This window comes from Lissotriton helveticus (genome assembly GCF_964261635.1).
Source record: "Lissotriton helveticus chromosome 1_1 unlocalized genomic scaffold, aLisHel1.1 SUPER_1_unloc_8, whole genome shotgun sequence".
Taxonomy (NCBI): domain Eukaryota; kingdom Metazoa; phylum Chordata; class Amphibia; order Caudata; family Salamandridae; genus Lissotriton; species Lissotriton helveticus.
The window spans coordinates 2,293,561-2,314,691 of record NW_027611725.1 but is presented as its reverse complement, the minus strand read 5'-3'; the positions used below and the strand labels follow the sequence as shown (position 1 = coordinate 2,314,691).

General features: G+C 46.5%; 1 protein-coding gene across 1 annotated transcript in view; it reads right to left on the bottom strand.

Moving 5' to 3' along the window:
* Window positions 1–1,174: 1,174 nt before the first annotated feature.
* LOC144806531 (uncharacterized) overlaps window positions 1,175–21,131 on the bottom strand; it is a 653,350-nt gene continuing 633,393 nt past the window's right edge. The window contains exon 3 of the mRNA XM_078672872.1: window positions 1,175–4,843. Within this exon, the coding sequence (XP_078528998.1) occupies window positions 2,687–3,925 (1,239 nt within the window). The 5' untranslated portion in view covers window positions 3,926–4,843 and the 3' untranslated portion in view covers window positions 1,175–2,686. The remainder of the gene's footprint in view (window positions 4,844–21,131) is intronic.

The following is a 21,131-nucleotide window of genomic DNA, read 5'->3' as shown; positions in this document are numbered from 1 at the left end:
CCTCTGGCAATAAGTCTTTCTGCAAGCTAATTGTGAGAATCCTGTGTTTTTCCACAGGAGTGGTATTAGGAAACACTGCTTCCAGTTGGTCAAATTTCTCAGCAAGCCAATAAGGCATTTCGTACTTAGTTTGGGGGTGCTTTCCCATTACCGAATTAACCGAATTAACCATGACGGGACTAATCGGCATCCCGGCCGGTCCAACTTGTTGCGCTGCAAGAAACATAATGAACTAAAGCCCTATGTACCCCAACAAAAGAGGTATAAAGTTGACACAAGTCGTCAGTCGGGGCATTGAGATAACGTGGATATGGTGTGAACCCGGCTAAGACTGGCAAAGTGGCCCCAGGAATTGACAAGGGACCTAACCGAACCGGAGTTATGGAGTGGGGGAGGGTGCCATTAAACCAAACACGATGCTGCCAAGCGGAAATTGGAATCTCTTGTGTCCTGTGATCCTGAGTCCTGAGTCCTGAGTATAGTTCATAGGAATCGCAGTGTGAGTGTATGTTTGGAACATATCCTCATCCGCATTTATTGCAGGAAACGTGACCCAAGAGTAGAAAAGCTCAAAGGGGAACGACGAATCAGCACTCACCACAAAGATAACAGACATACCATCGTCTGGTACTCCAAACTGCGTCAGATGACGCCGGAGCGCTGCCTGACTATGCTGAGCTATATCAATATCACACATAAGGATATAGAGAAGAAAAACAATTTATATAAATTGCAGCACAAAAAGGGTAGTTATTCAAAACGTGAACCTTTTTTATAAATCTCAAGCTTGAATTAACCTATAACACATTCGTATAGGTAGATTAATCCGTCACGCCTGTTAACCGGAAACAGTGGTGAGGGTATTGTGGACAGATACAAGCACTAATCAAGACGTTGGGCGCCATGTTGCGGGGATTTTGCTTATTCACAGAACTATGCGCAGGAAACCAGGACCTCAGTGTATTGTGGTGTACCAAAACCCCACCTCAGTGCCCAGAACCCCTATCCAACTAGCATCAGTGTCTCATTCGTTCTCCGTACTACAGCAAAGCTACCAATGATTAGACAACCCAGAACAAGTGACTTTGGGACCTCTCAGGAATAGTGGGAATCAAGAACACTCTTTCACTTTTATTCTCATAAATGTCCACAATGTGAGTAATCAGAGACAAGGTATAGTTTAAAATGTTTATTTCAACTACGTGCTCTAAAATGCAGTATCTTTGCTAACATAAGTAAAAATATGCAAAAAATCAATACAATCAGCATTGTTACAATTCCATAAAATACAAAGGGAGAAATCATATTATAATGATAGTGGAACCAGGTATATAGCGCCTTGTGTACTACCCTCCCCTTGTTTGGTATTATAATAATAGAGGATCTCTAGGTTAAAACGGGGACCGCATACCTCCAAAGTCAGGTGAAGTGAATCACATCCCAGATCAGCACAGCTCTTTCTCGATTGAAAGTTTTTGTCCAAGTGCTAGTCTCATGCATGCAGTGCAATATTAAAATCACCTGAGTTTCAGAGATGAGCAGCTGTGTTTGTGTTGTGTCTAGAGCGAGGGCCGATCAACCTGCATCAACAGCATACATTGTTATTTTAACCTTGAACACTTTGTGCAGACTTGAGGTCGCAGTGTGAGTCTAGAGATATAAAAAACAGACCGTCTCATGTGAAGGAAAAGCAAGCAGTTTGTCTTTATAAAAACAGAGACATGTAGTGTCATGTGCAAACGCAGCAAAATGGCGTTTTCGCAACTAACTCACTTATGCTAATATAGCAATGTGTGCAGGCAGAATCATAATTATCCCTACACTTTTACAGTAAGCATGAACAGGAACACTTGGATGTTTTTCTTTGTAACTCTTCATCGCCAAATAAAAACCACCAGTGTTTCTTTTCTTTCATTCCACATTGAGCTAGTCTCCCAGTGGATTTCCTGTTATATCACATTGTTTTTTCTATGTGTACCGAAGTGAACAATCACTGGGAACAGACCCGTTCAATATTCTACAAATCTTTGGTTTTCTTCATTTCTTCTAGTTGAGTCTTCATTCATCTGGTATTTGAATATCCCACATAATTATATACTTGTTCCTGTAATTCCTTAATCTCACAATAACTGCACTGTTCTGCTCCTGTCTATGTCCTCAGATGAGTCAATATTATTGTTTGTTCTTAAGTTCTTTTTGAATTCACTGCATCTCTAGGATTATTTCTAAGTGAGTTAAATGAAGGTGTGTGTTCGCTGAGGCTATGTAGGATCAGAAATTGACAAAAGCTCGTCACACTTTTAGTGTAATTGTAAGGTTTACCCCAGGTGTGTTCGCAATTGACAAAATCACTTCTGACATTCATTGCAATGCCCATTTTTACTCTGTGTGTGTTAGTTGATGTATCTGTAGGTTTAATAACTGACAGACGATATTTACACATTCACTGCACCTGAAAGGTTTTTTCTCTGTGTGAATTAACTGATGAATCCTTAATGCAGAAGATTTCCTAAAGGTACTTCTACACTCACTACAGTTGTATGGTATTTACAGAGTGAGTGCAAGCTGATGTCTACATAGGCTTGATAATTGACTACATTTCTTCACACATTCATTGCACTTGAACGCTTTTCTTCTGCGTGTGTTCGCTGATGCCTGTTTAGGATTGATAATGGACTACAGCTTTTCAAGCATTCATGGAATTTAAAAGATTTGTTTCCCCTTTGTGAGCTCGCTGATGATTTCTTAATGCTGAAGAGTAAGTAAAACTACTGCCACATTCATTGCAATGGTAGGGTTTTTCCCCTGTGTGTGTTCTCTGATGTGTGTGGAGGTTTGTTAACTGACTGAAGCTCTTTACACATTCACTGCACTGGTATAGTTTTTCCCCTGTGTGTGTTTTCTGATGTGTGTGGAGGTGTGATAGTACCCTAAAACTACTTCCACATTCACTGCAATTGTATGGTTTTTCCCCAGTGTGTATTCGCTGATGTCTCCGGAGGCTTGTTAACTGACTGAAGCTCTTTACACATTCACTGCACTGGTATGGTTTTTCCCCTGTGTGTATTCTCTGATGTGTGTGGAGGTGTGTCATTTGACTGAAGCTCTTCACACATTCACTGCACTGGTATGGTTTTTCCCCTGTGTGTATTCTCTGATGTGTGCGGAGATATGTAATGTGACTGAAGCTCTTCACACATTCACTGCAATGGTATGGTTTTTCCCCTGTGTGTGTTTTCTGATGTGTTTGGAGGTCATGTAACCGACGGAAGCTCTTCACACATTCACTGCAATGGTATGGTTTTTCCCCTGTGTGTATTTTCTGATGTGTGTGTAGCTGTGAAATCTGATTGAAGCTCTTCGCACATTCACTGCATTGGTATGGTTTTTCCCCTGTGTGTATTCGCTGATGTGTTTGGAGATATGCTAACAGACTGAAGCTCTGCACACATTCCTTGCAATGGTAGGATTTTTCCCCTGTGTGGATTCTCTGATGTGTGTGGAGGTTTGATATCTGACTAAAGCTCTGCACACATTCATTGCAATGGTATGGTTTTTCCCCTGTGTGTATTCGCTGATGTCTTTGGAGATGTGATAACTGACTGAAGCTCTTTACACATTCATTGCAATGGTATGGTTTTTCCCCTGTGTGTGTTCGCTGATGTCTTCGGAGGACTGCTAACCGACTGAAGCTCTTCACACATTCAGTGCAATGGTATGGTTTTTCCCCTGTGTGTGTTCGATGATGTCTTCGGAGGTCTGTTAACCGACTGAAGCTCTTCACACATTCAGTGCAATGGTATGGTTTTTCCCCTGTTTGTATTCGCTGATTCTCTTTCATGGTTTCTAACTGGCTAAAGTTCTTGACATATTCAGTGCAATGACCAGATTTTTCTCCTGACCGTGTTTCCTGAAGGGTCAGCATAGTTAATAAACCACTTGCGTTATTTTCACATTCCCTGTATGTGTGTTATATTTTGGACGCGTGATTTCCGATTTAACAATAAAATACAAGACTCACTAAATAGCTGACACATTCATAATATCAGTAAGGCTTCCTTGTGGGTGATTGCATCTTTAGATTGGATAATGGCTTTGCATGCTTGCGGGTAAAGCTTAATATTCCTTCCGGTAGGTGCAAATTGGGACAACACTCTGTACTTCAGAGAGCAGATCTCCGCTTTCCTTTAGCCTTCAGTTGTTAGGCTCCACTTCGTTGGGCTTTTCCCTGGTGCCTGCGGTTTGGCTAGAAAGTGTTTGCAATACACCTAGAGCACTGAATGCTGGTATGTTGCCAGTTTAGATAGCGAAGCACTGCTCTAGCCATATCATGATGGTGAAGCGACTCGTAATGTGTACAGCTACTCCAAAGAGTGTCCCGGGGCAAAGCACAGGTCAGAAAAGAAAGTAAATCAGTTTGTTTCAAACATGGACAAAAAGCCAAGTTTTCAACCTTTTTTAAACATGTTCATGTTGCTAACAGCTCAAAACTGAAGAGGGAGTTTGTTCCAAGCTATGGATCCCAAATTGACACGAGACCTTCCTCCAACTCTCATACCGGCCTCATGATCAAAGCTGGTGTTAGACGCTTGTTTATGCAGCAGGTGGTTTGTCAGTTTTGTTGCCTTAATTTTGTTGAGGTCATTTCTTCGTCTTGGGGTGTCGAGGTGCAGATCTCAGACTCGGACACTCACTGAATTGCCTTTGACTGCTTCTTCCTGGATCTGTCCTCTGCCTCTGATTGCACTGATGTTTTTGGAGCTCCTTATTTTTGATAATTTTTGCAGGTTTGATGTGTTATCTTCATTATTCATAATCAATCCGTGCATTTAAGGCTTATTCTCTGTTGGATGTAAAGAAATGCAATATTACTAAATGCAAATGTAATAGAATGTGAATACACAATATTTAACCAGCTGTAGAAGACATCTCTTCTCTGCCATATTTGAAATTTAGTAAGGAACATTTTACCATACATGGATATTTCATTAAAACTGCGGTTGAACATGTCACAACTTATTTACTTCTGAAAAGGCAGTGATTTACCACTGTTCCAGAGTACATTACTAACGAAAGGGCAGCCGCAGAGCACTCATGCTACAGGTAGAGTTTTGGGTAGATCCACATGGACAAGATTTCAATTAACCAGAACAGATTGTGGAAAAAGAGAGGAATCAGGAAGCGCTGCCGTTAATTCAGTTTCAGGAAGTATCTACCAAAGGTAGCTCTTCAGGAAGTGTACAACAAAGGTAACTCTTCAGGAAGTATTTAACCAAGGTAACTCATTTGGAAGTGTATAACAAAGGTAGCTCTTCAGAAAGTGTATAACAAAGGTATCTATTTTTCCACAATACTTTCCTGTTCACACTGGATCAGCTCAAATGCCAACTTCCGCCTTTACCTTGCAGCTCATTAAGAGTCTTTCTATGAGTGCGACGGCCCTCATGATCGCCGTACTCAGGGTTGCGGTCCAAATGGCACCATCCTGGCAGACTGATCGGCGTATAATAATTGTGGTGGTGGGACCGCCCCCCCCGCCAGGATCAAGGATCCCGCTGTGGAGGCAGTCTGCAAACACCCTGAATATGTTGGCAGTGCCAATGCCGACATCGCCGAGCATATTACGGTCTGCATATCCGCTGCCCTTTTCCTGGCGGGGACCCCACCATGAAAAGGATAAAGGACATGCAGGTAAGAAGGCCCCGGCCGATTCTGCTCATGGGGTTGCATGCGGGGGGCACGTGTTGTGCCACTCCATGGAATTGAACCTTGTTCCTGCACAGTGTGGCATGCATGACATGGTGCAGGAACGTGCTGCAGGCACTCTTAAGGTGGTGGTATGCTGTTTAGGCTCTCTAATGAGCCTAATACAGCCGCCGCGAGACCGCTGTGGCACCGCCCACCCACCCTGGATTTAGGTCATAATCCGGCGGCGGGCTCTCAATGGGCTTGGCAGTCTGCCTGGTACCTCCGCCTGTGGTAGTCCCATTGGAAGACCGCCACACTCGTAATAAGGCCCTAAGTCACCTTCAACACATTTTACAGCCCTCCTGGCTCAAGCATTTCTGGATCCTTCTAACCTGGAAGACTGGAGCATTATCCCGAGTTGAGGTGGATTTTCTATCAGCGTAATATATATCCATCTCCCTTGAACTATTGACTGATTCTGCCCTGAAAGACAACTTAAAAAGTGAGTCTTTAGTTCTTCCAAAAGTAGGTAAAGTTAAGATCCTGTTGTATTTCAATCAGCAGTTCCTGCCTGGGTTTTCTGTGAAACAGAATGAGGGGTTAATTCTAATGGCCCGTCTTTATATTGCGCACACAGATAAAGCAAAGAAATATTAATTCATGAAATGTAATATGCAACGATATCCATCACAAGCAATAATTTATCTGAAATATCAAGCATCCAACAGATGTGTGCATATTAATAATTGTTTTTGTTTTTCAACATTTACAAGATATTTGACTTATTGTGGTCTGTCTGACGGCCAGGATGCTACTTTGTGACTCAACAGGGCTTTGGTTGAGCGAGAGGAGGTGTCTGTTGTGCACAGGTGAAGTCACATTTCTCCATTCCCATCTTTCTTTTATCCAGGTTTACCTCATTTCATGTCCTTCAGCGCCCTCCTCCCCTTGGTCTGTGTACTCACTCTACAGGGTTCATTGTTAGCTGTGACAGGGGACACACTTGAAGCATGCACAGAGCAGATGAAGATAATGGCCTGATAGTGAAGAGGCCGTCGTTGGCAGTACGGAGCTCACAAGCTTCATTTCAGAAGCTCGCCTGGGAGGTACTAACTGAGGGGGGTGCACAGGAAGGGGCCGATTAGCTATAAACAGAGATAGTGCACAGGTGGGTGCTAGTGAGGTATAAACAGATGAGGTGCACATATAGGTACCTATGAGGTACAGACAGAGCAGGTGTACAGGTAGGTGCTTATGAGGTATAAACAGAGGAAGTGAACAGGTAGGTGCTTCAGTGCCTCTGGCACTATATCTGCTTCTAGGCACTCTTCCTATAATGCTGGCTCTTGCTCCTTCTACAACACTTGGTGCAGACATGGGGCCTGATTCTTAGTTTATCGGACAGGTTATTGCTTCAAACATGACAGATCCCGTCCGCTTTATTACAATTGCCAGAGGATATAATACACTTTTAATAGGGTGGACGGGACACCTGCCACATTTATGACAGAATAAACCATCCACCTAAATATAAATCGGGCCCTTGGCGGACGTTGTGTCCAGTGTCTTTTCAGTGTTGGAAAGCATCCATTTTATTAATGGCACAGTATTATCTCACCACTGCTGTGGCTTGCAGTCATAAGGCCATTATGAATGGTCTAAGTTGTGTGCCAGAATGCCTGTGAATAGTTTAGCATGAGCGTTTAGGAGGGAGATGGGTCTGTATGATGAGCAGGACTAGGGTGTTTTCCAGGGCCGGTGAATAAGCGTTATTACTGTCTCTATCTTGGTGTCAGTGGGCTTGTCTGTGTCCCCAGACAGAGTTGTTGACAGCTTATCTTATTTATGCTCAAAGAGTTGGAGTTTTGAGGACTAAGCAGCTCTTTCAACAAGGTTAGAAAACAAAACTCGTCAGATGATCGCTGCCAGGTGTACATGTTTTGCATGTGTAGAATCACACACTAGTAAAGGTAGCGCTCGCATGCTTCGCCTTGTCAGTTTGTGAATGACCGCTAACTTGTGAGTAAATGAGCATTCACAGATGCCAATCAGACTCTTTATGACACTGGAAACAGTTAAGGAGTTTCACTTCAACAAAATGCTCGAGTAACTCCCCTTCCAGGGTAGGAAGAGAAATGGATCACCCTCTAAACGTGGTGGCGAGTAGCGCTATACTGTTCATAGCACCATTTATCCGGACACAACTGGGGAAATGGTACAATGCACTGGGGAAATGGCATGTGATGACAATGTGACATGACATTCCCACTACATGTGCTTTTACACTTGTTTTTTGGGCTGTCTGTGTCCAGTTTATCAAGGCTCAGGGTTTAGTTTCAAGTCAAGGGATAGTGCAGGAATAGACTAATTATAATGTTATACATTCCAACAAATGCCTTTACCACGCAAGTCTTTACCATGCATATGCCTTGACCACGTACCACCTTTACCACGCAAGTCTTTACCATGCATGTGCATTGGCCACGCACCACCTTTACCACACAAGTCTTTACCATGCATGTGCCTTGACCACGCACCACCTTTACCACGCAAGTCTTTACCATGCATGTGCCTTGACCACGCACCACCTTTACCACGCAAGTCTTTACCATGCATATGCCTTGACCACGTACCACCTTTACCACGCAAGTCTTTACCATGCATGTGCCTTGACCACGTACCACCGTTACCGCGCAAGTCTTTACCATGCATGTGCCTTGACCACGTACCACCTTTACCACGCAAGTCTTTACCATGCATGTGCCTTGACCACGCACCACCTTTACCACGCAAGTCTTTACCATGCATGTGCCTTGACCACGCACCACCTTTACCACGCAAGTCTTTACCATGCATGTGCCTTGACCACGTACCACCTTTACCACTCAAGTCTTTACCATGCATGTGCCTTGACCACCTAACACCTTTACCACGCAAGTCTTTACCATGCATATGCCTTGACCACGTACCACCTTTACCACGCAAGTCTTTACCATCCATATGCCTTTACCATACACCACCTTTACCACGCAAGTCTTTACCATGCATATGCCTTGACCACGTACCACTTTTACCACGCAAGTCTTTACCATGCATATGCCTTTACCACGTACCACCTTTACCATGCAAGTCTTTACCATGCATGTGCCTTGACCACGTACCACCTTTACCGCGCAAGTCTTTACCATGCATGTGACTTTACCACGTAACACCTTTACCACGCAAGTCTTTACCAATCATGTGCCTTTACCACGTAACACCTTTACCGCGCAAGTCTTTACCATTCATGTGCCTTGACCACGTAACACCTTTACCACGCAAGTCTTTACCATGCATATGCCTTGACCACGCACCACCTTTACCACGCAAGTCTTTACCATGCCTGTGCCTTGACCACGCACCACCTTTACCACGCAAGTCTTTACCATTCATGTGCCTTTACCACGTAACACCTTTACCGCGCAAGTCTTTACCATTCATGTGCCTTGACCACGTAACACCTTTACCACGCAAGTCTTTACCATGCATGTGCCTTGACCACGTACCACCTTTACTGCACAAGTCTTTACCATGCATGTGCCTTGACAACGTACCACCTTTACCGCGCAAGTCTTTACCATGCATGTGCCTTGACCACGCACCACCTTTACCACGCAAGTCTTTACCATGCATGTGCCTTGACCACGCACCACCTTTACCGCGCAAGTCTTTAACATGCATGTGCCTTGACCACGCACCACCTTTACCGCGCAAGTCTTTACCATGCATGTGCCTTAACCACATACTACCTTTACCGCGCAAGTCTTTACCATGCATGTGCCTTTACCACGCACCACCTTTACCACGCAAGTCTTTACCAATGCATGTGCCTTGACCACGCACCACCTTTACCGCGCAAGTCTTCACCATGCATGTGCCTTGACCACGTACCACCTTTACCGCGCAAGTCTTTACCATGCATGTGCCTTGACCACGCACCACCTTTACCACGCCAGTCTTTACCATGCATGTGCCTTGACCACGTACCACCTTTACCGCGCAAGTCTTTACCAAGAATATGCCTTGACCACGTACCACCTTTACCACGCAAGTCTTTACCATGCATATGCCTTGACCACGACGCACCTTTACCGCGCAAGTCTTTACCATGCATGTGCCTTTACCACGCACCACCTTTACCACTCAAGTCTTTACCATGCATATGCCTTGACCACGACGCACCTTTACCGCGCAAGTCTTTACCATGCATGTGCCTTTACCACGCACCACCTTTACCGCGCAAGTCTTTACCATTCATGTGCCTTTACCACTTAACACCTTTACCGCGCAAGTCTTTACCATGCATTTGCCTTGACGACGTAACACCTTTACCACGCAAGTCTTTACCATGCATGTCCCTTGACCACGTACCACCTTTACCACTCAAGTCTTTACCATGCATGTGCCATGACCACGTAACACCTTTACCACGCAAGTCTTTACCATACATATGCCTTGACCACGTACCACCTTTACCACGCAAGTCTTTACCATGCATGTGCCTTGACCACGCACCACCTTTACCGCGCAAGTCTTTACCATGCATGCGCCTTGACCACGTACCACCTTTACTGCGCAAGTCTTTACCATGCATGTGCCTTGACCACGTACCACCTTTACCACGCAAGTCTTTACCATGCATGTGCCTTGACCACGCACCACCTTTACGGCGCAAGTCTTTACCATGCATGTGCCTTGACCACGTAACACCTTTACCACGCAAGTCTTTACCATGCATGTCCCTTGACCACGCACCACCTTTACCACGCAAGTCTTTACCATGCATGTGCCTTGACCGCGTACCACCTTTACCGCGCAAGTCTTTACCATGCATATGCCTTGACCGCGTACCACCTTTACCACGCAAGTCTTTACCATGCATGTGCCTTGACCACGTACCACCTTTACCACGCAAGTCTTTACCATGCATGTGCCTTTACCACGTAACACCTTTACCACGCAAATCTTTACCATGCATGTGCCTTGACCACGTACCACCTTTACCACGCAAGTCTTTACCATGCATGTGCCTTGACCACATACCACCTTTACCATGCAAGTCTTTATCATGCATATGCCTTGACCACGTAACACCTTTACCGCGCAAGTCTTTACCATGCATGTGCCTTGACCACGTACCACCTTTACCACGCAAGTCTTTACCATGCATGTGCCTTGACCACGTAACACCTTTACCACGCAAGTCTATACCATGCATGTGCCTTTACCACGCACCACCTTTACCGCGCAAGTCTTTACCATTCATGTGCCTTGACCACGTAACACCTTTACCACGCAAGTCTTTACCATGCATATGCCTTGACCACATACCACCTTTACCACGCAAGTCTTTACCATGCATGTGCCTTGACCACGTAACACCTTTACCACGCAAGTATTTACCATGCATATGCCTTGACCACGTACCACCTTTACCGCGCAAGTCTTTACCGTGCATGTGCCTTTACCATGTTCCATCCATTATCGCGCAAGTCTTTACCATGCATGTGCCTTGACCACGCACCACCTTTACCGCGCAAGTCTTTACCATGCATGTGCCTTTACCACGCACCACCTTTACCGCGCACGTCTTTACCATGCATGTGCCTTGACCACGTACCACCTTTACCACGCAAGTCTTTACCATGCATGTGCCTTTACCACGCACCACCTTTACCACGCAAGTCTTTACCATGCATGCGCCTTGACCACGTACCACCTTTACTGCGCAAGTCTTTACCATGCATGTGCCTTTATCACGCACCACCTTTACCACGCAAGTCTTTACCATGCACATGCCTTTACCACGTAACACCTTTATCACGCAAGTCTTTACCATGCATGCGCCTTTACCACGTACCACCTTTACCGGGCAAGTCTTTACCATGCATGTGCCTTGACAACGTAACACCTTTATCACGCAAGTCTTTACCATGCATGTGCCTTGACCACGTACCACCTTTACCACGCAAGTCTTTACCATGCATGTGCCTTGACCACGTAACACCTTTATCACGCAAGTCTTTACTATGCATATGCCTTGACCACGTAACACCTTTACCACACAAGTCTTTACCATGCATGTGCCTTGACCACGTACCACCTTTAACACACAAGTCTTTAACATGCATATGCCTTGACCACGACCCACCTTTACCGCGCAAGTCTTTACCATGCATGTGCCTTTACAACGCACCACCTTTACCGCGCAAGTCTTTACCATTCATGTGCCTTTACCACTTAACACCTTTACCGCGCAAGTCTTTACCATGCATGTGCCTTGACGACGTAACACCTTTACCAAGCAAGTCTTTACCATGCATGTGCCTTGACCACGTACCACCTTTACCACTCAAGTCTTTACCATGCATGTGCCTTGACCACGTAACACCTTTACCACGCAAGTCTTTACCATACATATGCCTTGACCACGTACCACCTTTACCGCGCAAGTCTTTACCATGCATGTGCCTTGACCACGCACCACCTTTACCACGCAAGTCTTTACCATGCATGTGCCTTGACCACGTACCACCTTTACCGCGCAAGTCTTTACCAAGCATATGCCTTGACCACGTACCACCTTTACCACGCAAGTCTTTACCATGCATGTTCCTTTACCACGTACCACCTTTACCACTCAAGTCTTTACCATGCATATGCCTTGACCACGACGCACCTTTACCGCGCAAGTCTTTACCATGCATGTGCCTTTACCACGCACCACCTTTACCGCGCAAGTCTTTACCATTCATGTGCCTTTACCACTTAACACCTTTACCGCGCAAGTCTTTACCATGCATGTGCCTTGACGACGTAACACCTTTACCACGCAAGTCTTTACCATGCATGTGCCTTGACGACGTAACACCTTTACCACGCAAGTCTTTACCATGCATGTCCCTTGACCACGTACCACCTTTACCACTCAAGTCTTTACCATGCATGTGCCATGACCACGTAACACCTTTACCACGCAAGTCTTTACCATACATATGCCTTGACCACGTACCACCTTTACCACGCAAGTCTTTACCATGCATGTGCCTTGACCACGCACCACCTTTACCGCGCAAGTCTTTACCATGCATGCGCCTTGACCACGTACCACCTTTACTGTGCAAGTCTTTACCATGCGTGTGCCTTAACCACGTACCACCTTTACCACGCAAGTCTTTACCATGCATGTGCCTTGACCACGCACCACCTTTACGGCGCAAGTCTTTACCATGCATGTGCCTTGACCACGTAACACCTTTACCACGCAAGTCTTTACCATGCATGTCCCTTGACCACGCACCACCTTTACCACGCAAGTCTTTACCATGCATGTGCCTTGACCGCGTACCACCTTTACCGCGCAAGTCTTTACCATGCATATGCCTTGACCGCGTACCACCTTTACCACGCAAGTCTTTACCAATCATGTGCCTTGACCACGCACCACCTTTACCGCGCAAGTCTTTACCATGCATGTGCCTTGACCACGTACCACCTTTACCACTCAAGTCTTTACCATGCATGTGCCTTGACCACCTAACACCTTTACCACGCAAGTCTTTACCATGCATATGCCTTGACCACGTACCACCTTTACCACGCAAGTCTTTACCATCCATATGCCTTTACCATACACCACCTTTACCACGCAAGTCTTTACCATGCATATGCCTTGACCACGTACCACTTTTACCACGCAAGTCTTTACCATGCATATGCCTTTACCACGTACCACCTTTACCATGCAAGTCTTTACCATGCATGTGCCTTGACCACGTACCACCTTTACCGCGCAAGTCTTTACCATGCATGTGACTTTACCACGTAACACCTTTACCACGCAAGTCTTTACCAATCATGTGCCTTTACCACGTAACACCTTTACCGCGCAAGTCTTTACCATTCATGTGCCTTGACCACGTAACACCTTTACCACGCAAGTCTTTACCATGCATATGCCTTGACCACGCACCACCTTTACCACGCAAGTCTTTACCATGCCTGTGCCTTGACCACGCACCACCTTTACCACGCAAGTCTTTACCATTCATGTGCCTTTACCACGTAACACCTTTACCGCGCAAGTCTTTACCATTCATGTGCCTTGACCACGTAACACCTTTACCACGCAAGTCTTTACCATGCATGTGCCTTGACCACGTACCACCTTTACCGCACAAGTCTTTACCATGCATGTGCCTTGACAACGTACCACCTTTACCGCGCAAGTCTTTAACATGCATGTGCCTTGACCACGCACCACCTTTACCGCGCAAGTCTTTACCATGCATGTGCCTTAACCACATACTACCTTTACCGCGCAAGTCTTTACCATGCATGTGCCTTTACCACGCACCACCTTTACCACGCAAGTCTTTACCAATGCATGTGCCTTGACCACGCACCACCTTTACCGCGCAAGTCTTCACCATGCATGTGCCTTGACCACGTACCACCTTTACCGCGCAAGTCTTTACCATGCATGTGCCTTGACCACGCACCACCTTTACCACGCCAGTCTTTACCATGCATGTGCCTTGACCACGTACCACCTTTACCGCGCAAGTCTTTACCAAGAATATGCCTTGACCACGTACCACCTTTACCACGCAAGTCTTTACCATGCATATGCCTTGACCACGACGCACCTTTACCGCGCAAGTCTTTACCATGCATGTGCCTTTACCACGCACCACCTTTACCACTCAAGTCTTTACCATGCATATGCCTTGACCACGACGCACCTTTACCGCGCAAGTCTTTACCATGCATGTGCCTTTACCACGCACCACCTTTACCGCGCAAGTCTTTACCATTCATGTGCCTTTACCACTTAACACCTTTACCGCGCAAGTCTTTACCATGCATTTGCCTTGACGACGTAACACCTTTACCACGCAAGTCTTTACCATGCATGTCCCTTGACCACGTACCACCTTTACCACTCAAGTCTTTACCATGCATGTGCCATGACCACGTAACACCTTTACCACGCAAGTCTTTACCATACATATGCCTTGACCACGTACCACCTTTACCACGCAAGTCTTTACCATGCATGTGCCTTGACCACGCACCACCTTTACCGCGCAAGTCTTTACCATGCATGCGCCTTGACCACGTACCACCTTTACTGCGCAAGTCTTTACCATGCATGTGCCTTGACCACGTACCACCTTTACCACGCAAGTCTTTACCATGCATGTGCCTTGACCACGCACCACCTTTACGGCGCAAGTCTTTACCATGCATGTGCCTTGACCACGTAACACCTTTACCACGCAAGTCTTTACCATGCATGTCCCTTGACCACGCACCACCTTTACCACGCAAGTCTTTACCATGCATGTGCCTTGACCGCGTACCACCTTTACCGCGCAAGTCTTTACCATGCATATGCCTTGACCGCGTACCACCTTTACCACGCAAGTCTTTACCATGCATGTGCCTTGACCACGTACCACCTTTACCACGCAAGTCTTTACCATGCATGTGCCTTTACCACGTAACACCTTTACCACGCAAATCTTTACCATGCATGTGCCTTGACCACGTACCACCTTTACCACGCAAGTCTTTACCATGCATGTGCCTTGACCACATACCACCTTTACCATGCAAGTCTTTATCATGCATATGCCTTGACCACGTAACACCTTTACCGCGCAAGTCTTTACCATGCATGTGCCTTGACCACGTACCACCTTTACCACGCAAGTCTTTACCATGCATGTGCCTTGACCACGTAACACCTTTACCACGCAAGTCTATACCATGCATGTGCCTTTACCACGCACCACCTTTACCGCGCAAGTCTTTACCATTCATGTGCCTTGACCACGTAACACCTTTACCACGCAAGTCTTTACCATGCATATGCCTTGACCACATACCACCTTTACCACGCAAGTCTTTACCATGCATGTGCCTTGACCACGTAACACCTTTACCACGCAAGTATTTACCATGCATATGCCTTGACCACGTACCACCTTTACCGCGCAAGTCTTTACCGTGCATGTGCCTTTACCATGTTCCATCCATTATCGCGCAAGTCTTTACCATGCATGTGCCTTGACCACGCACCACCTTTACCGCGCAAGTCTTTACCATGCATGTGCCTTTACCACGCACCACCTTTACCGCGCACGTCTTTACCATGCATGTGCCTTGACCACGTACCACCTTTACCACGCAAGTCTTTACCATGCATGTGCCTTTACCACGCACCACCTTTACCACGCAAGTCTTTACCATGCATGCGCCTTGACCACGTACCACCTTTACTGCGCAAGTCTTTACCATGCATGTGCCTTTATCACGCACCACCTTTACCACGCAAGTCTTTACCATGCACATGCCTTTACCACGTAACACCTTTATCACGCAAGTCTTTACCATGCATGCGCCTTTACCACGTACCACCTTTACCGGGCAAGTCTTTACCATGCATGTGCCTTGACAACGTAACACCTTTATCACGCAAGTCTTTACCATGCATGTGCCTTGACCACGTACCACCTTTACCACGCAAGTCTTTACCATGCATGTGCCTTGACCACGTAACACCTTTATCACGCAAGTCTTTACTATGCATATGCCTTGACCACGTAACACCTTTACCACACAAGTCTTTACCATGCATGTGCCTTGACCACGTACCACCTTTAACACACAAGTCTTTAACATGCATATGCCTTGACCACGACCCACCTTTACCGCGCAAGTCTTTACCATGCATGTGCCTTTACAACGCACCACCTTTACCGCGCAAGTCTTTACCATTCATGTGCCTTTACCACTTAACACCTTTACCGCGCAAGTCTTTACCATGCATGTGCCTTGACGACGTAACACCTTTACCAAGCAAGTCTTTACCATGCATGTGCCTTGACCACGTACCACCTTTACCACTCAAGTCTTTACCATGCATGTGCCTTGACCACGTAACACCTTTACCACGCAAGTCTTTACCATACATATGCCTTGACCACGTACCACCTTTACCGCGCAAGTCTTTACCATGCATGTGCCTTGACCACGCACCACCTTTACCACGCAAGTCTTTACCATGCATGTGCCTTGACCACGTACCACCTTTACCGCGCAAGTCTTTACCAAGCATATGCCTTGACCACGTACCACCTTTACCACGCAAGTCTTTACCATGCATGTTCCTTTACCACGTACCACCTTTACCACTCAAGTCTTTACCATGCATATGCCTTGACCACGACGCACCTTTACCGCGCAAGTCTTTACCATGCATGTGCCTTTACCACGCACCACCTTTACCGCGCAAGTCTTTACCATTCATGTGCCTTTACCACTTAACACCTTTACCGCGCAAGTCTTTACCATGCATGTGCCTTGACGACGTAACACCTTTACCACGCAAGTCTTTACCATGCATGTGCCTTGACGACGTAACACCTTTACCACGCAAGTCTTTACCATGCATGTCCCTTGACCACGTACCACCTTTACCACTCAAGTCTTTACCATGCATGTGCCATGACCACGTAACACCTTTACCACGCAAGTCTTTACCATACATATGCCTTGACCACGTACCACCTTTACCACGCAAGTCTTTACCATGCATGTGCCTTGACCACGCACCACCTTTACCGCGCAAGTCTTTACCATGCATGCGCCTTGACCACGTACCACCTTTACTGTGCAAGTCTTTACCATGCGTGTGCCTTAACCACGTACCACCTTTACCACGCAAGTCTTTACCATGCATGTGCCTTGACCACGCACCACCTTTACGGCGCAAGTCTTTACCATGCATGTGCCTTGACCACGTAACACCTTTACCACGCAAGTCTTTACCATGCATGTCCCTTGACCACGCACCACCTTTACCACGCAAGTCTTTACCATGCATGTGCCTTGACCGCGTACCACCTTTACCGCGCAAGTCTTTACCATGCATATGCCTTGACCGCGTACCACCTTTACCACGCAAGTCTTTACCAATCATGTGCCTTGACCACGCACCACCTTTACCGCGCAAGTCTTTACCATGCATGCGCCTTGACCACGTACCACCTTTACTGCGCAAGTCTTTACCATGCATGTGCCTTGACCACGTACCACCTTTACCACGCAAGTCTTTACCATGCATGTGCCTTTACCACGTACCACCTTTACCACTCAAGTCTTTACCATGCATATGCCTTGACCACGACGCACCTTTACCGCGCAAGTCTTTACCATGCATGTGCCTTTACCACGCACCACCTTTACCGCGCAAGTCTTTACCATTCATGTGCCTTTACCACTTAACACCTTTACCGCGCAAGTCTTTACCATGCATGTGCCTTGACGACGTAACACCTTTACCACGCAAGTCTTTACCATGCATGTGCCTTGACGACGTAACACCTTTACCACGCAAGTCTTTACCATGCATGTCCCTTGACCACGTACCACCTTTACCACTCAAGTCTTTACCATGCATGTGCCATGACCACGTAACACCTTTACCACGCAAGTCTTTACCATACATATGCCTTGACCACGTACCACCTTTACCACGCAAGTCTTTACCATGCATGTGCCTTGACCACGCACCACCTTTACCGCGCAAGTCTTTACCATGCATGCGCCTTGACCACGTACCACCTTTACTGTGCAAGTCTTTACCATGCATGTGCCTTAACCACGTACCACCTTTACCACGCAAGTCTTTACCATGCATGTGCCTTGACCACGCACCACCTTTACGGCGCAAGTCTTTACCATGCATGTGCCTTGACCACGTAACACCTTTACCACGCAAGTCTTTACCATGCATGTCCCTTGACCACGCACCACCTTTACCACGCAAGTCTTTACCATGCATGTGCCTTGACCACGCACCACCTTTATCGCGCAAGTCTTTACCATGCATGTGCTTTGACCACGCACCACCTTTATCGCGCAAGTCTTTACCATGCATGTGCCTTGACCACGTACCACCTTTACCGCACAAGTCTTTACCATGCATGTGCCTTTACCACGCACCACCTTTACCGCGCACGTCTTTACCATGCATGTGCCTTTACCACGCACCACCTTTACCACGCAAGTCTTTATCATGCATGCGCCTTGACCACGTACCACCTTTACCACGCAAGTCTGTACCATGCATGTGCCTTTACCACGCACCACCTTTACCACGCAAGTCTTTACCATGCATGCGCCTTGACCACGTACCACCTTTACTGCGCAAGTCTTTACCATGCATGTGCCTTGACCACGTAACACCTTTACTGCGCAAGTCTTTACCATGCATGTGCCTTTACCAAGCACCACCTTTACCACGCAAGTCTTTACCATGCATGCGCCTTGACCACGTACCACCTTTACCGCGCAAGTCTTTACCATGCATGTGCCTTGACCACATACCACCTTTACCGCACAAGTCTTTACCATGCATGTGCCTTTACCACGCACCACCTTTACCGCGCACGTCTTTACCATGCATGTGCCTTGACCACGTACCACCTTTACCACGCAAGTCTTTATCATGCATGTGCCTTTACCACGCACCAACTTTACCACGCAAGTCTTTACCATGCATGCGCCTTGACCACGTACCACCTTTACCGCGCAAGTCTTTACCATGCATGTGCCTTTACCACGCACCACCTTTACCACGCAAGTCTTTACCATGCATGCGCCTTGACCACGTACCACCTTTACTGCGCAAGTCTTTACCATGCATGTGCCTTTATCACGCACCACCTTTACCACGCAAGTCTTTACCATGCATGTGCCTTTACCACGCACCACCTTTACCACGCAAGTCTTTACCATGCATGCGCCTTGACCACGTACCACCTTTACCACGCAAGTCTTTACCATTCATGTGCCTTTACCACGTAACATCTTTACCGCGCAAGTGTTTACCAATGCATGTGCCTTGACCACGCACCACCTTTACCGCGCAAGTCTTTACCATGCATATGCCTTTACCACGTAACACCTTTATCACGCAAGTCTTTACCATGCATGCGCCTTTACCACGTACCACCTTTACCGCGCAAGTCTTTACCAAGCTGACTTCTTTGTCGAAAAGGTGGAGAAAATTCACGCTACCTTTCCCAAATCCTCTACATCAGGTAAAGAGACAAGGTCCAGAAACCCCCCCACTCAAAAGACTATCCTTACTAAATTTACCACACCTGACAATAAAGATCTGGCCATTATCATCAATGGTATCCACTCAGGTTCCCCCAATGATGTGTGTCCTCTAGCAAAAAGTAAAGACATCATGGAAAAGTGTCTCATTGACCAATTAAGAAACATGATAAGCCTCTCCTTTAAAGAATGTTATGTTCCTGAGGCTTGGAAAACAGCACAAGTTATTCCTCTAAAAAAAAAAACGAATATCTCTGTTATCCAATTCCAAAATCTCAGGCCTATCTCCCTCCTGCCACAATGTGCCAAGATTATAGAAAAAATAGTCAATAAACAACTTATGGCTTTTTTAGAATCAGTAGATGTTCTCCACCCGACACAATCAGGTTTTAGACCTGGCTATTCCACGGAATCAGCTGTTTTATATTCCACGGAATGCATTCGCAAGATGGTGGACGAGGGAGAGACAGCAGCGTTGGTCATGTTAGACTTAAGCGCAGCTTTTGACACTGTGCTACATGCCACGCTGCTGTCCCGACTTTCGGATATAGGAGTGAAGGAACATGCACTGGCTTGGTTCAAGTCTTTCCTCACTAAAAGATCGTTCCGGATACATTGCCCACCCTTCAAATCATCCTCTCGGGACGTGAGCTATGGGGTTCCACAGGGCTCTAGTTTGAGCCCTACCTTATTCAACATCTATATGGAGCCCCTGGCTCGCGTCGTAGAGAACTTTGGGGTGGGCATTGTTAGTTACGCGGACGACACCCAGCTTATGTTCAAGCTTACCCCAGACAGTGAGAAATCTGCCATCAATTTCTCTGGCTGCATGGGTGCTGTCGCCACATGGATGGAAAACAACTGCCTCCGTTTAAATGGAGACAAAACGGAGGTGTTGGTGGTCGGGAACAAAATCTCAATATGGTCCCAGGCATGGTGGCCGGCAGCTTTGGGTGACTTTCCCCGCCCCGTAGAGAAGGTTAAAAATCTAGGGATTATGATTGACTCTGATCTTTCAGGAAAATCTCAAGTCAACAAAACAATAGGTAAATGCATTGGCACGCTAAAAATCCTGAGAAAAATTATAGATCTCATCCCGACAGAAACAAGAAAAACGATTGTACACGCGCTTATAACGCCTCATTTGGACTACGGAAACGTTCTCCTATTAGGCGTGAACCAAAAGCAGTTACATCAGTTACAATGCATTCAAAATGCTGCCGCCCGCATGGTACTGGGTCTTCCTAAAAGAACATCTTCCAAAGCGGTAC